The sequence below is a fragment of the Cygnus olor genome, chromosome 29 (genome assembly GCF_009769625.2).
Source record: "Cygnus olor isolate bCygOlo1 chromosome 29, bCygOlo1.pri.v2, whole genome shotgun sequence".
Taxonomy (NCBI): Eukaryota; Metazoa; Chordata; class Aves; order Anseriformes; family Anatidae; genus Cygnus; species Cygnus olor.
In genome coordinates this window covers 1948084-1962251 of record NC_049197.1, presented here as the reverse complement: position 1 = coordinate 1962251, position 14168 = coordinate 1948084, and the positions used below count along the sequence as shown (strand labels likewise).

At 59.7% G+C, this 14168-nt stretch overlaps 2 protein-coding genes across 6 annotated transcripts in view; both read right to left on the bottom strand.

Moving 5' to 3' along the window:
• Positions 1-1554: 1554 nt before the first annotated feature.
• STAC3 (SH3 and cysteine rich domain 3) lies at positions 1555-7068 on the bottom strand. Of its 2 annotated transcripts, none has more exons than XM_040539550.1 (12): positions 6013-7068; positions 5166-5232; positions 4515-4773; positions 4271-4368; positions 3958-4033; positions 3779-3873; positions 3601-3667; positions 3344-3393; positions 3127-3230; positions 2582-2633; positions 2229-2366; positions 1555-2015 (listed from the first exon to the last, which is right to left on the bottom strand). In XM_040539550.1, the coding sequence occupies exons 2-12, from the start codon at positions 5229-5231 to the stop codon at positions 1917-1919; spliced, it is 1104 nt and encodes a 367-aa protein (XP_040395484.1). In that variant the 5' UTR covers position 5232; positions 6013-7068; the 3' UTR covers positions 1555-1916. The 2 variants fall into 2 exon arrangements, with proteins under 2 accessions (XP_040395484.1, XP_040395485.1); XM_040539551.1 differs by having other exon boundaries at positions 3779-3870.
• Positions 7069-7249: 181 nt separating this feature from the next.
• The window catches only part of R3HDM2 (R3H domain containing 2), a 56003-nt gene continuing 49084 nt past the window's right edge, over positions 7250-14168 (bottom strand). For all 4 annotated transcript variants that reach the window (XM_040539461.1, XM_040539464.1, XM_040539463.1 and 1 more), the window contains 10 exons: positions 13614-13856; positions 12855-12981; positions 12180-12418; positions 11621-11775; positions 11218-11318; positions 10319-10488; positions 9990-10134; positions 9801-9901; positions 9371-9455; positions 7250-7827 (listed from right to left, as the gene is read on the bottom strand). In XM_040539461.1, coding sequence (XP_040395395.1) covers positions 7484-7827; positions 9371-9455; positions 9801-9901; positions 9990-10134; positions 10319-10488; positions 11218-11318; positions 11621-11775; positions 12180-12418; positions 12855-12981; positions 13614-13856 — 1710 coding nt within the window. In that variant the 3' untranslated portion in view covers positions 7250-7483. The remainder of the gene's footprint in view (positions 7828-9370; positions 9456-9800; positions 9902-9989; positions 10135-10318; positions 10489-11217; positions 11319-11620; positions 11776-12179; positions 12419-12854; positions 12982-13613; positions 13857-14168) is intronic.

Here is a 14168-nt window from a genome sequence, read left to right as displayed (position 1 = left end):
AAAAGGGTTTTACCCAATTTTCCAGATGACTCTAATTAAGTTGTTCTCTTCAGCTGTTAAATTAGCTGGAGCCCTACCCCTTCCCTGGGTGGTTCCCCCCTTCTCCTCCCTACTTCCCAGATGCAGCAAATCAGCTTCCAGCCCTCCTCAGCACCCCCCCGCGGGGCCCTGCAAATAAATAAATAGACAGTCCCAGTAAAATTAACCATATGAGAAGCCGCAAATGAGGTGGAAAATTTTAATGGTTCCGCATTTAAAAGCTGCCTGGCAGAGATGAGATGAGCAGGGAGGAAACAGTCCTGAGGGATGTGTGCTGCCCCCCAGGCACGCTGTGGTGTGTGGCAGCCCCTGACCCCCCACACCCCTCCCTTTTCATCATTCCCTGCTGCCCACGGACCTCCAGTATACCCAGTATACCCAGTGCACCTCCCAGCTGGCTCCTGGGACACTCGAACTGGGGGATGGGGTGTCTGTGCCTGATACCAGCCTGGCCCCAGCCTGCTGGGTAACAAGGAACAAATGCCCCTGGGTCTGGGGGCTGTCACCCCCTCCTGGGGGTCTGACACCGAGCACTGGGGTGCAGGAACCGAGGGACAGCGGTGCCTTGCTTTGGGGCTGCTTCCAGCAGTGGTGGTGCAGCTGAAGGCAGTGGGGGCCCTGCTGTGTGACCCGGGACCCCTGCAGACATAGGAGTGGGGGGCAGCGGTGGGGGTCTCGGGGAGCCCCCGGGGGGCAGCACCGGGGCTGCTTTGGCCTTGGACCCTCGCATGATTGCTCCCCGCAGCACTGGGCTGGGCTACCCCGCGAGCCGCCACGAGGCGGCGCCGCTGCAGCTGAGGGTTTTTTTTTTGCATAAATTTGCATACATTTGCATTCATATGCATGGGGGAACGTCGTGCAGCAGCAGCGCCCCCCCCAGCCCCGAGGCAGGGCCGGGGCAGCTGCATGGGGCCCGCAGAGGCTGGTGCTGGGAGCCTTGCTAAGGGGTCCCAGTGGTCCCGTCCCCATCCTTGTCCCCATGGGTACTGTGACCTTGGTGGGCCCTGCCCCAGTCCTCGTAGTGGACCCCCCAAGTGCTGCCCCCCGAGGGGCCGAGGCCATGGGGGCCTGGATGGAGTCTCCCTGTCCGCCACCCTGGGCGGGCACCTGTTCCTGGCTCGGTGCTTGCCCCACGGTTCCAAGGACTTGACCCGTCCCTGGCACTGTCACCTGTCACCCGCGGCCCCTATTCGGGCCCCGCTGGGCCCAATGCCAGCACTCGGCCCCGGCCCTGTGCAGGCCAGGGGAACACGGGGCCCCTGCCGAGACTGGGCCAGCTCGGTGCACGTGTGGAGCACCCTTGGGTGCCAGGGCTCCACCAGAAGAGCTGGGGGCAGAGGGGGCCTGGGTGGGGGGCCTGGGGGAGGCTGGGCTGTAGCTCCAGGCACACACATGAGGCAGGAATGTGCCACACAGGGTGTCACGCGTGGGCCACGCTGGAAAGCATCACCGCAGCCTCTTCTGCAGCAGCGCCGCGGTGACCCCCCCCTCAAGGACGTTCAAAACAGGGAGGGCTCAGGAGCAGACATGTATTGCCAAAACACAGAATTACACAGCCCAGAGCACTGGGACAGGACCCCATTGACACCCCCGAGTCATCCACCACCCAAGGCACAGGAGCTGGGTGACATCCAAGCAGCCCCCTCCTTACACCCAGGGTCTCTGCGGGCACCAAAAGCCCCAGAGGGGAACAGCCCCAGAGAGGCATCTCCCATGCCCCCGGCCTGCCCGGTCCTGGTGGAGACGGTCCCCACCGAAGGCCCCATCGCCACAGGCATCAGGGACAGGGTGCCAGCCATCCCTGCCTGGCTCCGCAGCTCCCCGCAGCCAGGGTCCATCCGTCCCCCCTGCTGGGGGGCCCCGGGATGCTGCCCCGCTCAGATCTCCTGCAGGAAGTCCACAGGGAAGAGCCCCACTTTGCGGCCGGTGTAGACTTTCACGTAACCGTTCACCTCCTCACCTTTCTGCACCACGATCTGGGGGGGGAGAGGGGTGTAGGTGAGGTGCGTGGGCCCCGGTCAGCAGGGGAAGGGGGTGACCCCCAGGAAGAGGGGGGCAACAGAGAGGATCCAGTACAGGGGGCTGGGGGAGACGAACATCGAGGGAGGGGGGCAGTTAATGAAAGGGGGCTGGGGCAGAGATGGGGGGTCTCAAAAAGCACCGGTTGTGACCACCTGGTCCTGCCTCACCTGATCCTTCTTGAGCGTGATCTGCCCAATTTCCCGGTTGCCCACGAAGGAGCGAGTTACCTTGTGCACCCGCTCACCGGCCCGCACCCGGATGATGAAGTTCGGGGGGAAGTAGCCAATTTTTTCACCAATCTTCCCCTGAAAGAAGTTCGTGGATGGATGTCAGGCAGAGGGTGGAGTCAATCTGTAAGACCCCCAGATTCCCTCAGCGGGCAGATTGTGCGTTGATGAAGACACAGCAGATTTAGGGGGCTGTGTCTCCCTTGGAGTGCAATTTGCACCCCCAGTTGAGCTCTCCCTTTTCCTTAAGCCCTGCATCTCCTCCCTCTGTGCCTGCAGGATATCAGCCTTACCCGCCACCACTCCTCATTGGAGTCATCAACCACCGTGATCTTCTCCCCTGGCCTGCAAAGGGAAGGAAGGGCTTGGTGTGAGAGGGGTTGGGACCACCCTGCTATGGGAGAAAAGGAAAATTGCTCTTCCCGTGGCACAGACTCTTAGGGCTCCGTGTGAAGGATGCACACAGCTCACGGACTCATGGACAGGTCCTGTATGTGAGCAGCTCAGCCTTAAGTCTGGGGTGCAATAAATCAGTGGAACCATAAAAGAGAAACAGCAGCAGCCTTAGAAATGAGGCTTGTGCCCAAAACCTGGGAGCTGAGAGAGCTGGCTCAGTGAGAGCCAGGGCTCCCCCTCGATGCTTTGCCCATTGGGGCAGAAAATCCACAAAACCCACACCAGAGCCAGCACAGCTCTAAATTCTGCCCTCATTCAGTGGCTGAACCCTCCGGGCTCTGAGAACCTCACTGTTGAGGTGACGACATCTCCCCCTCCCCGCTGGACACACCAATTCCTTCCCCCCATCACCCCCGTGCCCACCGCGTGGCTGCAAACTCACGGGAAATCCAGGTCATCTTTCTCCAAGGCTTTGAAGCGATAAAGCGCCACGAAATAGTGAGACTGCAGATAGCCACCACGCATCCCCAGCTGGGGCTTCTTGTTCTTGGGGAGCAAGAAAGGGGGGTTCAGGGCTACAGGGAGACTGGGCACAGCTCCAGGGAGCCCAGCAGGGAGGGCTCAGGGCCTTTGGGCTGTAGGGTGAGGATGATGCATACCTTATCGTCTGTCGTGCTCTTCTCAGCCTTCTTGTCCCCTTCAGAGGTGCCTGGAAATGGGAGGGGAGTGGTGGTGGTGACATCTCTCCCGCTGCTGCCACCCCACCCATGGCATCAGCCTCGTCTCAAGGACCTCTTATGCTCAGGAGAGCCAAGACCTGAACTGGAGACCCCTTGTCTGCAGGGCAGATCCCACCCTGGGGGGGCCCCTTGGGTATAGTCCCCCCCGCAGCTCCTTCCCTGCCCCATGCACTCACCGCCCTCCGTTTTGCCCCCTTCTGGCTTTGTGGCCTCGGGTTCCTCATCCATCATCGCAGCCAAAGGCTGCAAGGCAGAGAGCAGTCAGCGGGCAGGGAGCTCTGGGTGGCACCGGGGCGCAGGCTGCGGGGCCAGGACCCTCGTGCCTTTGGGGCGACAGCTCAGCCCCGCACTCACATTTTTCTTGTCGTCCTGCCCTTTCTTGCGCTCCTTGTTGGCCATAATGACGCCTGTCCGGAGGGTCTCGAACACGGGGTCGCTCCTGTTGGCTGCTGCCGGGGCACGGACGCTGTGAGAGGGGTTCGGCCATGGGATGTGAGGAGAGGGGGCAGCCCCGGCATGGGGACGCTACTTACAGAGCAGCTCCTTGACGCAGGCGTACTGCTGGTCACTGTACAGGGGCGAGCTGTATGCCCGGCGAAACCCTGGGGGCTGGGAGTGGTGGGGAGGTCAGAGCATCGCCACCACCCAGACCCGTGGGGGCTCGGAGGTGGACGTGGGGCCTGGAGGTAGCTCAGGGTGCTGGGCAACCCCTCAGAACCAGGAGGGCAGGAGGGTGACGGCACCCGGGCTACAGCCGCAGGGACCCAGCCACTCGCTCCCCGCTGCGGTGCTTGGGTTTTCCCTGCGGGGAGGCGCCGTGAGCCCAGGGCTGGGGGGAGCACTCACGATTTTACCGAAGCAGCGTTGCATCTCCACGTAGGACTGGCAGTGGTGGTGGATGTTCGTTTTGCAGTTCTTGCACCTCAGGCCGAACTTGTTGTTGACTGGCCGTGGGGGGGGTGGCGGGGGGGAAAGGAGAGGCAACGTGACACTGCAGCTGTGGGAACGGCTGGGCTCGGGCCCTCGCCAGCCTTGGCCCCCAGCCCTCGCCCTGCCCGCGGCCCCCAGCCCGAGCACCCGCGGGACTCACGGACGATCATGCGGGCACAAACGTCACAGAACTTGGGCTTTTTGAAGTAATGATCCTTGAACTTGTGGGGTTTGTCATTGACAAGTTTCTGGGGCTCAGGAGGGGGCTCAGGCTCCTCCTCCTCTTCCTCCTCTTCCTCCTCCTCATAGATGTAGTAGATGGGTCCCCCTGAGGGGCTGACCAGCTCCCCGTTGGGCTGTGGCTCTGGCGCCGCCTCCTCCTTGGGTTTTCGCTGGAAAAGTTGCTTCAGCTTCTGTAGCTGCTGGGACAGGAGAGGATGCATCATGCACTGCGGGCGCAGCGGCGAGGAAGGCAGGCAGAGAAGCTGGTGCCTGGCTCTCTGCTCTCGTGCTCTGACCTAGAGACCCCTTCTTCCCCCCTGGGTGGGGGTAGATCCCAGGCACCCTAGGGCAGAAATGCTGGGAGGATGGGGTCCTTCTCCCAGCCCAGTGAGGTCCCCACAAAAGGAGCAGCTGTGAGCCCGTGGGGATGCAGCACTCCAAGCTGGCAAACGGCCATCTAGAGCCCCACTTGCCTTGGGGCCTGGTAGGCATTCCCGATCCCACAAAGGTTCCTGGGGCTGCTGCAGGGACTGTGCTAGGAAGCTGTCTTCCCCCACCTGCCCAAGCTGTCCTGCAGGTACCCACTTACCCGGCTCTTGGGTTTCCCACCTGAAGCAGGTGAAGCTGGCGGCTCTGGCACTTCTTTCTCTGTCATACTACCAGGGGAAAACAAAGACACGGTGTTGGCTGGGGCTGGCCCCACTGCAGGTCCCTGGAGGGAGCAGGAACAGCCAGACCTTGCTGGATGGGGAGCATCCCCCAAGGCAGCCTCGCCTCCTGCCACCCTGCCTGCAACTCCTGCCCCAGGAAGGGGCCACCTCTGCTGAGGACAAGTCCCAGGGCCCAGCACCTCCTGGGGCCCTGCTGCAGAGACTGGAGAACAGCAGGCGCTGCTCCCAGCCCAGCACACGCAGCACTGCTGCTCGCAGGCTCAGAGACACGGTGCCAAGTGCTGCGAGCCAGACCCCAGGCTACCTGCATGCATCATCTCTGCCCAGACATCTCCATCTCACAATTAAACTGCAAACAGTGCCACTCTTGGCCCCCTGTGACAGGCGTGCCTGTTGCACTCTCCAACATCACGGCACAGCCCCGCTTTCTCCTCCCCAGAAGCCCAGTGCTACCAAGGGGATGGGATCTCTCCCACACCCCCCCCAAAACATTCCTGATTCCACCTCTGACAGCCAGCCCACCGTCCGCACAGCCCCTCCACCCAGACATCACCATGTTTGGTGCTACCTAACCCCGGGCTCCCCCGTACCCCCATGGAAACCCCCCAGGATGACCATTAAGGAGACAGCGATGGGGGCTGGGGAGTCCTGTGGCAAGGGGTGCTGCAGGAGCCAAGGGGCCCCGGGACCTTGCAGCGACGTGCGTGGGGCAGGGGAGGGCTCGGGGGGGTCAGCGGCCACGAGGAAGGGGAGCCGTGCACTTACGCCGTGTTCAGAGCTCACGTCCCGCGACGAAAAACCCTGCAAGGGGCGGCCGGTGTCAAGAGCCTTTGCTGGCTGCGGAGCCCCCAGCCCAATGTGCTGGGTGCGCAGGGAGGGGGGCAGCCACCCCAGTCCTGTGGAGAGCGGGAGTGACAGGCCAGAGGGGAGCCGACAGCTGAGCGCTGGCAGAGGCTGACGCCGAGAAATTGGAGCCCATGCGCGAGCCGGGAGGGGAGCGGGGTGGAGGAGCCGCCGGCTATTTGCGTTGGTGGGTTGCTGGGCGTCACAGCGGCCCACCCACCCCCTGGCATGGGGCAGCCACAGAGCCAGGACACGTTGAGTGCTCCACCAGCCCCGCTGCCTCGATTGTTGCTGCATTGAATGCCCCTGCAGCTGGGAGAGGGAAAGGAAAGCAGGGCAGCAGTGGGTACCGGGCTCTGATGGCTATCCCGGGCAGCAAACGCTGCTGGTCTGCTCTCCACTGGAACAGAAACGTGCACAGGGAACCCATCGCTGCCTGTGCTGGGTGCTGTGGTCCTGGAGCTGAACCCCAGTGCCAAAGGCCCTGGACCTCTGTCCCCGAGAGGCTGCGGGTGGCACTGGGGCAGGGGTTGGATCCCAGCCCTTCCAGGTAGCTTTTACCTCTCCACCTGCTTGTGAAGGTAGCATCCAGGTGTGGCAAGAGGCTCCAGCTGCTGCGTGCAATGCCATGGTGAGGTTGGTGCCAGCCCAACTCCTGTACCTGCAGGGCAGGAGGGTTGCACCTAGCAGCTCAAGGGCTGCTCCCATTTAATCCTGGTGCTCCCTGGCAGGAAATACAGCTGGGGACACCCCAAATGCCATCCCACGCAGCTGCGTGGGGCCCAGCTGCTGGGAAAAGACGCTATGAAAATCCAAAAGGGGGACCCAGACCCAGGTCAAAGAGTGCAGTGCTCCTCTCCCAGTCTCAGCTCTCAGCCTTGGCAAGGCCACAAGCCCTTCCACACAACAAGCATGGGGCAGGACCGGGGCAGGAACACACCCTCCTGAAAGCCAGGGAGCTCATTCTGCTCTCTGGCTGTCATCTTACCTCGAAGAAGCAAACAGAAAACCCCTAGCACTGGTACTGACAGAGAACGGTAAAGCAGCGTTAAAGTGATGGACAAGTTTTCTTTTTATATTTAAAAACAACCTCCCCCCAAACAAAAACAAAAATACCCCCCAAAATAATAACCAGATTAAATAAAATGTGCAGTGAACATACCAATCAACACCTGTATGTGCAGTTCAACACAGTGCTTAACAAAACAATATACACAGGGTAAGGTGGGTGGGCATGGGCGTCACTCCAAAAAAAGAAAAATCAATTTCTCGTCTCTTAAGTCCATATAAATATATCCAGGAAGGAGGGCGAGAAGAAGGGAGGGCAGAAAGGAAGAGAGAAGGCAGAGGGAAGTGCCCGCTGTCCAGTGTGCTCTGTGCCCATGCATGAGCCCTACTGTGAGCTGGCACGTTCCAGCACTCGCAAGTCGTAGTTCTTTTTGGCCACGCGCAGCTTGAAGCGGCTGAGGGAGTTGTTGAGGCGGAGGGAGGCATTCTGGGCAGCCAGTGGGCTGGGGAACACGGCCACGATGGTGTATAAGGCAGCAAGGTCAGTGTGTCTGCTGTTCTCTGGAGTCCCGTTGCTGTCCCCGCCAACCCCATCTCCGCGACGCCCCTGAGTCTCTTTGAGCCACTGGATTTTGGCACCAGCCATCGCAAGCTGGGTAAAGAGCTTGTCAGCCTCTGTCCGTGTGATGCCCTCAGGCAGGTCCGTCACCTCCAGCACTCGGCCCAGCACTGCGATGGAAAGACAAGCACACGTCAGCAGCTGCGGTTCTAGGGGGGCGACAGCATGGAGGGAGCTGATGCCTCACCGGCTCTGGGGTTGGAGCGGTCAGTCTCTACCTCGCCCATGAAAGCAGAGCTTTACTAAGCTGCCCCTACAATAGGAATGTGTTTTTTTAAGCCAGTCACTTCTTCCCCCTTAAGCCGTCCCTACCAGCCTGGTCCCTGCAGTGCCCCATCCTGACCCCTTCTGGTCCCCTCATGGTCTGCTCCAAGAGGAGACCGCTATTTCCCAGGGCTCCAGCAACACCAAGTCCTCCCTGCTTCCTTTGTCCGGGCTTGGCTTTTCAGTTAGGGCTTTCCCAGGTGTCCTGCCCCATCTTCCGACCCTCCCTGGCCGGGAGCTAGCCCAACACTCCCACCCTCTGCCCTGGGAGGGAGAAAGACAGGCTGCGCCTGTGGACAGATGGCTGCTGCACCTTGACATACGCAGACCCTGAACGTGACTTTGCCCGCTGTGCTTCCCCCACAGGGAGCAGGATCCCCTTGTGTGGCCAGGCCAGTGTCATGCCAAAATCTCTGCCTCTGTCCTGTGGTACCCAAACACTTCTGCTGTCTCCTGGCTCCAGCCCTGGCTTTTGGGCTTAGCGGAGGGCCGGCTGAATGGATTCTTTGCTAATATTAACATGGCATGTAATGAACATGCCAGCTGCAGGGAGGGGTGACAGCTCTCCAGGCAAGCTGCTCTTAAAGGGCCCCCTGCAACCGGCTGTGGTTGCTGGTGATGAGGAGGGGATGTGGGGGACACATCCGGAGCCTCCACAGAGCCCGTGCAAACTGCCCGCCCTGCAGCTGGCCAGGTTCATGCCCAGCCAGCAAGGCTTGCACCACTGCGGGGAGAAGCCAGACTCCTTCCCTGCCTGACACGAGCAAGTGGGGACTCCCGGGAGGGAAACAGGAGGGAAATGGTCCTTGGCAGCCACTCCTGGAAGATCCCAAAGCTCTTTACAGAGATGAGGGCTTTGCAGCTCCTGGCCCCACTGGGAAACTGAAGCATTAGAGGGAAGGGGTGCTTGGGAGGATAATGGTGGGAACAAGGTATCAGAGGTCTGGGCAGTCACTGTCTGCTGACAAAGAGGAAAAAACTCTGAGTTCTGCCTGCCAGCCCCACCTGCTCCATCATTTCAACCCTCATGGGGGGCATCAATAGGGCCCAGGTGACCTGGTGTTCATCCCTGACTCTCAAATAGTTTTTCCCCACTCTTCTGCAAAAGCTTTGATCGGTGTAGGCAGCATTCACTGCAACCTGAGCAACCCCTGTCCCCTCACCTCTCTCTGGACACAGCTGAGAGGGACTGAGCATCCCCACACACCCCAGCCAGGCCTCACATGGGCTGTGGGGTGTGCGTGGGGAGGTGGTGGGGGCAGGAACTTGTCTGTGGGATGCTGGTGTGGGCAGAGGGGGCATCCGGGATCTCTGCCAATGCCACCTTCACCCGTGCAGGAGGGACCAGGCAGAGGGCAAAGGGGGAATTGCTCAAGGAAGGTCACTTGCCTACATCGCTTGTCCCAAGGTCAGTGGATGCTGACTTGAGGGCGTGTCTCTTGCTCCGGTTTCCGTGTTTCATTCCAGTCTGTCCCTTAAAGAATAAAAACAGCAGCACGTCACCCGAGGAGAAAAATGGTGGCCTCACAGTTCATCCTAGGGCAGCGGGTGGGCAAGACCAAACGTGACTAGGGGGAATGGAGACATCTGGATGAAACTTGCACCCCTGGCACCTTTGTAGTGGCATCACGCTTCTGAAGTTAGAGGAGACCAGGACACAGCCTTGGTTCCAGGACACTCCCAAGGACCTGGGGCTGACACTGCTTCTAGGCAAAGCCAGGGACAAGGTGAAATTCTAAGCCCAATGTGGTCTCCGGGGGGGTCTTGCTCTGCTCCCACAGCAGTGAAAAGGATGGATGGGGATCTGCCCCCGTTTTACCTGGTGTGTATTGTAGTTGGGCTGGTTGTGGAGCAGCGGTGGGGGACAGATAGACAAATTATACTGCAGTGGCTGGCCCAGCAACGAGTAACGCCCATCACCTACAAAATTTGAAGCAAATATTGGTAGGTGTCTAAAGAAATCACAGGAAGGACCCACCCCTGTGCTGTCCCCACTCTTTTCCCTTACATTGTGCTGGGCCCATGGGCCGGGGGAACTGTGTGAGGACCGGGAGGGAGCTCAGCCCCGTGCAGACGCTGTTGAGGTTGGTGACAGGAGACGGCGTCGGGGACTGGGTGGGCGACGTGATAGGGCTGTTCAGCTGGGTGCTGGCCTGCGGGAGGGAGAGGGTTAGACACTCCCAGTGCTTGCGACCAGTCCCGATCCTGTCTCACCACCGTGGGATGAGCCCACCCCCTTCTCCCAGCACACGCGCACAGCATGGATGCCGGGGTCATCTCTCTCCCACCAGGCTGCTCCCAAAAGATGAGCTGCCTTCCTCCCAGTCCTCTCAATACCTGAGCACTGGTGTCTGGGTTGTACAGGTCTCCTGGCTTCTGCCCCCGCTGGTCCAGGCTGTAGTACTTACAGTGGCTCCACTGCACCACAGGGGCGTTCTGGGGGGGCTGGGGGCCATTGGGTACATTCAACTGCATCACAACCACGCCAGGGCCTGATGGAGACACCCCTGGGGAGAGAGGACAGCAGCAGTATTGCCCTGGCTCTGCACACTGCTGCTGCTTGCTGTGGAAGAAGAGGCAGCAACTGCAGCCTTGCACTCTTCCCAGTAACACCTCCATCTTACTCTCTCCTTCACCATTCCTGCCTGTCCAGGTTGGTGAAGAGGGGCCCTACTAAAACCCTGCCAAGATCTCTGATATCATGCCTTACATCAGAGAGATGACTTTCTATCCAGGAAAAATGCAAGCAGAGGGGACAAGCCGAAGACAACTTGGGTGACCTCTCTGAGCATCACACCACAACCCCAGGCAAAGGGTCTGACCCCAGAGCTGGGCGCAGAGCCCAAGTGTTCTGGTTCCAGCTCCAGCAGTAATTCACCAGGCCCCACCTCACACCCCTGCAGCTGGGACAGGATGCAGGGATCCAGCTCTCTCACCCCATGAGCTGCCCTGGTGACACTAAGCCCTGCTGCCAGCAGAGGGAGTCTGCAGCCCACAGCAACTCACTACGGCTCCTACCCTGCCTGCCAAGATTTGGGGACACCAGGCACAGGCCAGCATCAGCCTGTGAAGCCAAATCACTTAGCCACATCCTGAGGACTCACAGTGAGCCATGGGATGGGTAGCAGTAAGAGAGACTGGTCTACGAATTGGCAGCCCCTATACCCCTTTTGCCCCTAAAACCTGATCCAACGCAGGCAGAATTGATGCCAACCCTGACTGGGGACCCCTCTTACCTGAATACTGCTGCTGCATCTGTGGGGGGTTGCAGGGCGAGGGGGACTGTGGCATCTGGTACTGTTCAGAGCCAGGCGGCTGAAGGAATCCCACCGAAGGGCTGTGAAGCAGAAAGTGCTCTGAGAAGCTGCAGGGGATGGGGAAGAACCAGCAGGACTGTATGCGGAAGCAGCCCCCTCAGTACATGAGAAGTTGGAAAGACAGCTGCCTCTGGGGGAGCAGCACTGCATGCTGCAGGGCAGCTGTGCCCAGGAACCACTGGCTATGGGTTTTAGGACTGGGCAAGCTGAAGAGACATTTATGGTGCCCTACCACCTCCCCTAGCTGCAGGAGTAGGATGTGGGACCCTTTTGGCAGCAGGGTCTCCCTCCCCATGGCAGGCAAGAGATACAGAAGCTCTACCTGGTGCCGTTCTGCTGGGCAGTTGGGATGACGCTGTAGTAGATGGGTACACCCCCAGTCTGAAGCCCCCCCTGAACGGACTGGCTGGCCGGTACGAGCACTGGCTGCTGGAAGGGCTGCTGGACCACACTCTGGGACTCGTTGGCCACGGGAACCTGTGCAGGGAGGAGAGAAGCAGCTGTCTGGAATGACAGTGGCAGCAGGGAGAATTGACCCCAAAGAGACGCTAGTGAGGTCCATACAAGGTACAAGAGATCCCAGGCAGTTGTCTACTGCTGTCCGGAGCAATCTTGCCCAGGAAAGGGCAGCCCCCCTCAGCTCTTCTTGGAACACAGTGGCCAAGGGAGCAGCAGCACGCAGTCCTTCTCAAGAGCTGCCCTACACTGGTTCAAACATGATCGTGTCCCCCACCCTAGCTGGCAAACATGCATGATCTTCTCAAGACGAACGTGCCTGACTTTGGCTCCGTCCCTCATGCACAGGACCAGGGCACTGCAAGGCCTGCAGAGCTGAGGCCCCCTCCCCAGCAGCCCCTCGCTGAAAAGCAACCGATGCCTACCTGGTATGAAGGCAGTGGAGTGTACTGGACCATCAGACCTTGCATCTGGCTCCCCATACTGTTCCTCTGGCTGCTGAGGAGGCTCGGGGGCTGTGCCTGCTGCACTCCCATCATATTCTGCATCTGGCCCCCCATGCTGTTCCTCTGGCTGTTGAGGAGCCCCCCGGGGGGCTGTGCCTGCTGCACTCCCATTACACCTTGGTACGTTTGCTGCTGGTTGGACATCATTGGCTGTAAACCTGTCAGAAGAAGGTTTAAATGGAGCAGTTTTGCAGCTGGCCAAGGTAGGCAGCCTGAGACTTGGCGTATGATAGGTGAAATCCTGCTTCGGCCCCTTCTCTTACTAAACAGTGAGAAAAGGGCTTCCCTCCTGGAAGATGTTAAAAGACCTGAAGGAAGCTCCTGGCAGCACCCTGCAGCACCTCAGTGCATGCTGCGTGCTGAGAGGGAGAGAAACGAAACAGCCCTTGCAGCCAGGCCGAGTTTCAGCTTTGCTTTGCACAGTCAAGAGGCGCTCTCTAGCCAGCAAATCCAGCAAAGAGTGGCAGAAGAGCACTTTAGGACAAGGAAGAGTACCAGAACCCAGATAGTGCACGGGAGATCCTTAAGAGCCAGCGGAGTGCCAGGGAAGGGAAACATGCTGCTCCCTCCCCCCTTCCACCCCCCTTCCCTTACCAGGTTGCTGGGTTTGCTGGGGGAGCTGCTGCGTGCGCTGGGAACTGTAGGCCACTGGGTGACTGAGAGATCGGTATTGCTGGCTGGAGTTTGGGTACTGCCCAGGAGGGTAGTAAGAAACCTGAATCTATCAAAAAAAAAACAAAAAACAAAACAACAAAAAAAAACATGGTGATGAGAACATAAGAAGAAGTGGGACCAAGAAAGCTGGTCCCCCAGGACCAGTTTTCTCTCTCACCTGGCCTGGCTTCTGCTGAAAAACACCAACCAGGGCTTTGGCTCTGGCCAGATGATGGCTCCTCAGGGAACTGCAGCCCCTGCCCGCTCCTCCCAGCCTGCACTTCCAAGCTTTTCCCAGCAGTGCACGAGCACAGTAGGCACAATTGTCACCACTGCTCAGGGGAACAATCCTAGAGCCATAATGCCCTGTGGGACCCCAAAGAGAGCTTAGAGGTGTCAGCCCTGAATCTGGTCACTGTCCCTCCCCCAGTCTGAGCCAGGAATGGACAGAGGGCTCCCCAGGCAAGTGCCTTGTGAGCTCAGAGTGACAAGGCGGCCGAAATCATACTGTGCCTAGCAAGGGAGCATGTGGCCAAGTGCTTTGACCCCTGTGTACTGATCCAACACAAAGAAGCAGCAGAAAAAGAGGGGGCCCGCTCCCAAGGAACTATTTATTCTCTCGCCTGCTCCCCAGCAGCCCCTTGCCTGACAGATTTGGGCTGAGGGGAACGTCCCCTCCGGGTTCGCACGTCTCCTTACTTGCTGGGGAGGCTGAATGTAGCCCTGGGGCTGCAGCACCTGCTGCGTGGGGGCCGTGTGCCCTGAGGCGGAGTAGTTGGAGGTGGGAATGGGCTGCCCAGGAGTCGCCATGATGAACCCAGTCTGCTGCGGGTGCTGGGAGATGAGCGATGACTGGAACATAGCAGAGGAAGGATCCGGTGCTTCTGTAGAGCCCTGCCGGCTGAGGCTGATCTGCCCAAAGGGGTTGCTGAGTTCGTCAGCCTGCAGTGGGGATAAGCAGGAAGGATGGAGGAGGACAGCATGTAGGACGACAGCAAGTAGAACATGGCTCTACCAAGTAGGTGGCAGACGCCTTCTCCCAACTCCGTATGCAGGGACTCTCCCAGGAAAAATCCCCAGAACTGAGCCACAGACCAAGAGCGTTCTGCAGGATGGGGACAGGGGTATGTGGGCTGCTGGGGAGCCCAAAAGCTCAGCAGACACTGGTGCCATACATGGCCCCACACAGACAGGAGTGGCCCCAGCCCAGATGCTGTGTCCTGCAGGGCACTCCATGCCACACAGAGCGCGTCA

What these genes read in the sequence shown, in the direction of transcription:
- STAC3 (XM_040539550.1), bottom strand. Translation starts at nt 5,231, where the DNA reads ATGACAGAGAAAGAAGTGCCAGAGCCGCCAGCTTCACCTGCTTCAGGT. An exon ending in TTGTGCCCGCATGATCGTCC is followed by an intron (nt 4,369 to 4,514) that starts GTGAGTCCCGCG and finishes CCCCACGGCCAG; the next exon opens with TCAACAACAAGTTCGGCCTG. An exon ending in CCAATGAGGAGTGGTGGCGG is followed by an intron (nt 2,367 to 2,581) that starts GTAAGGCTGATA and finishes AACTTCTTTCAG; the next exon opens with GGGAAGATTGGTGAAAAAAT.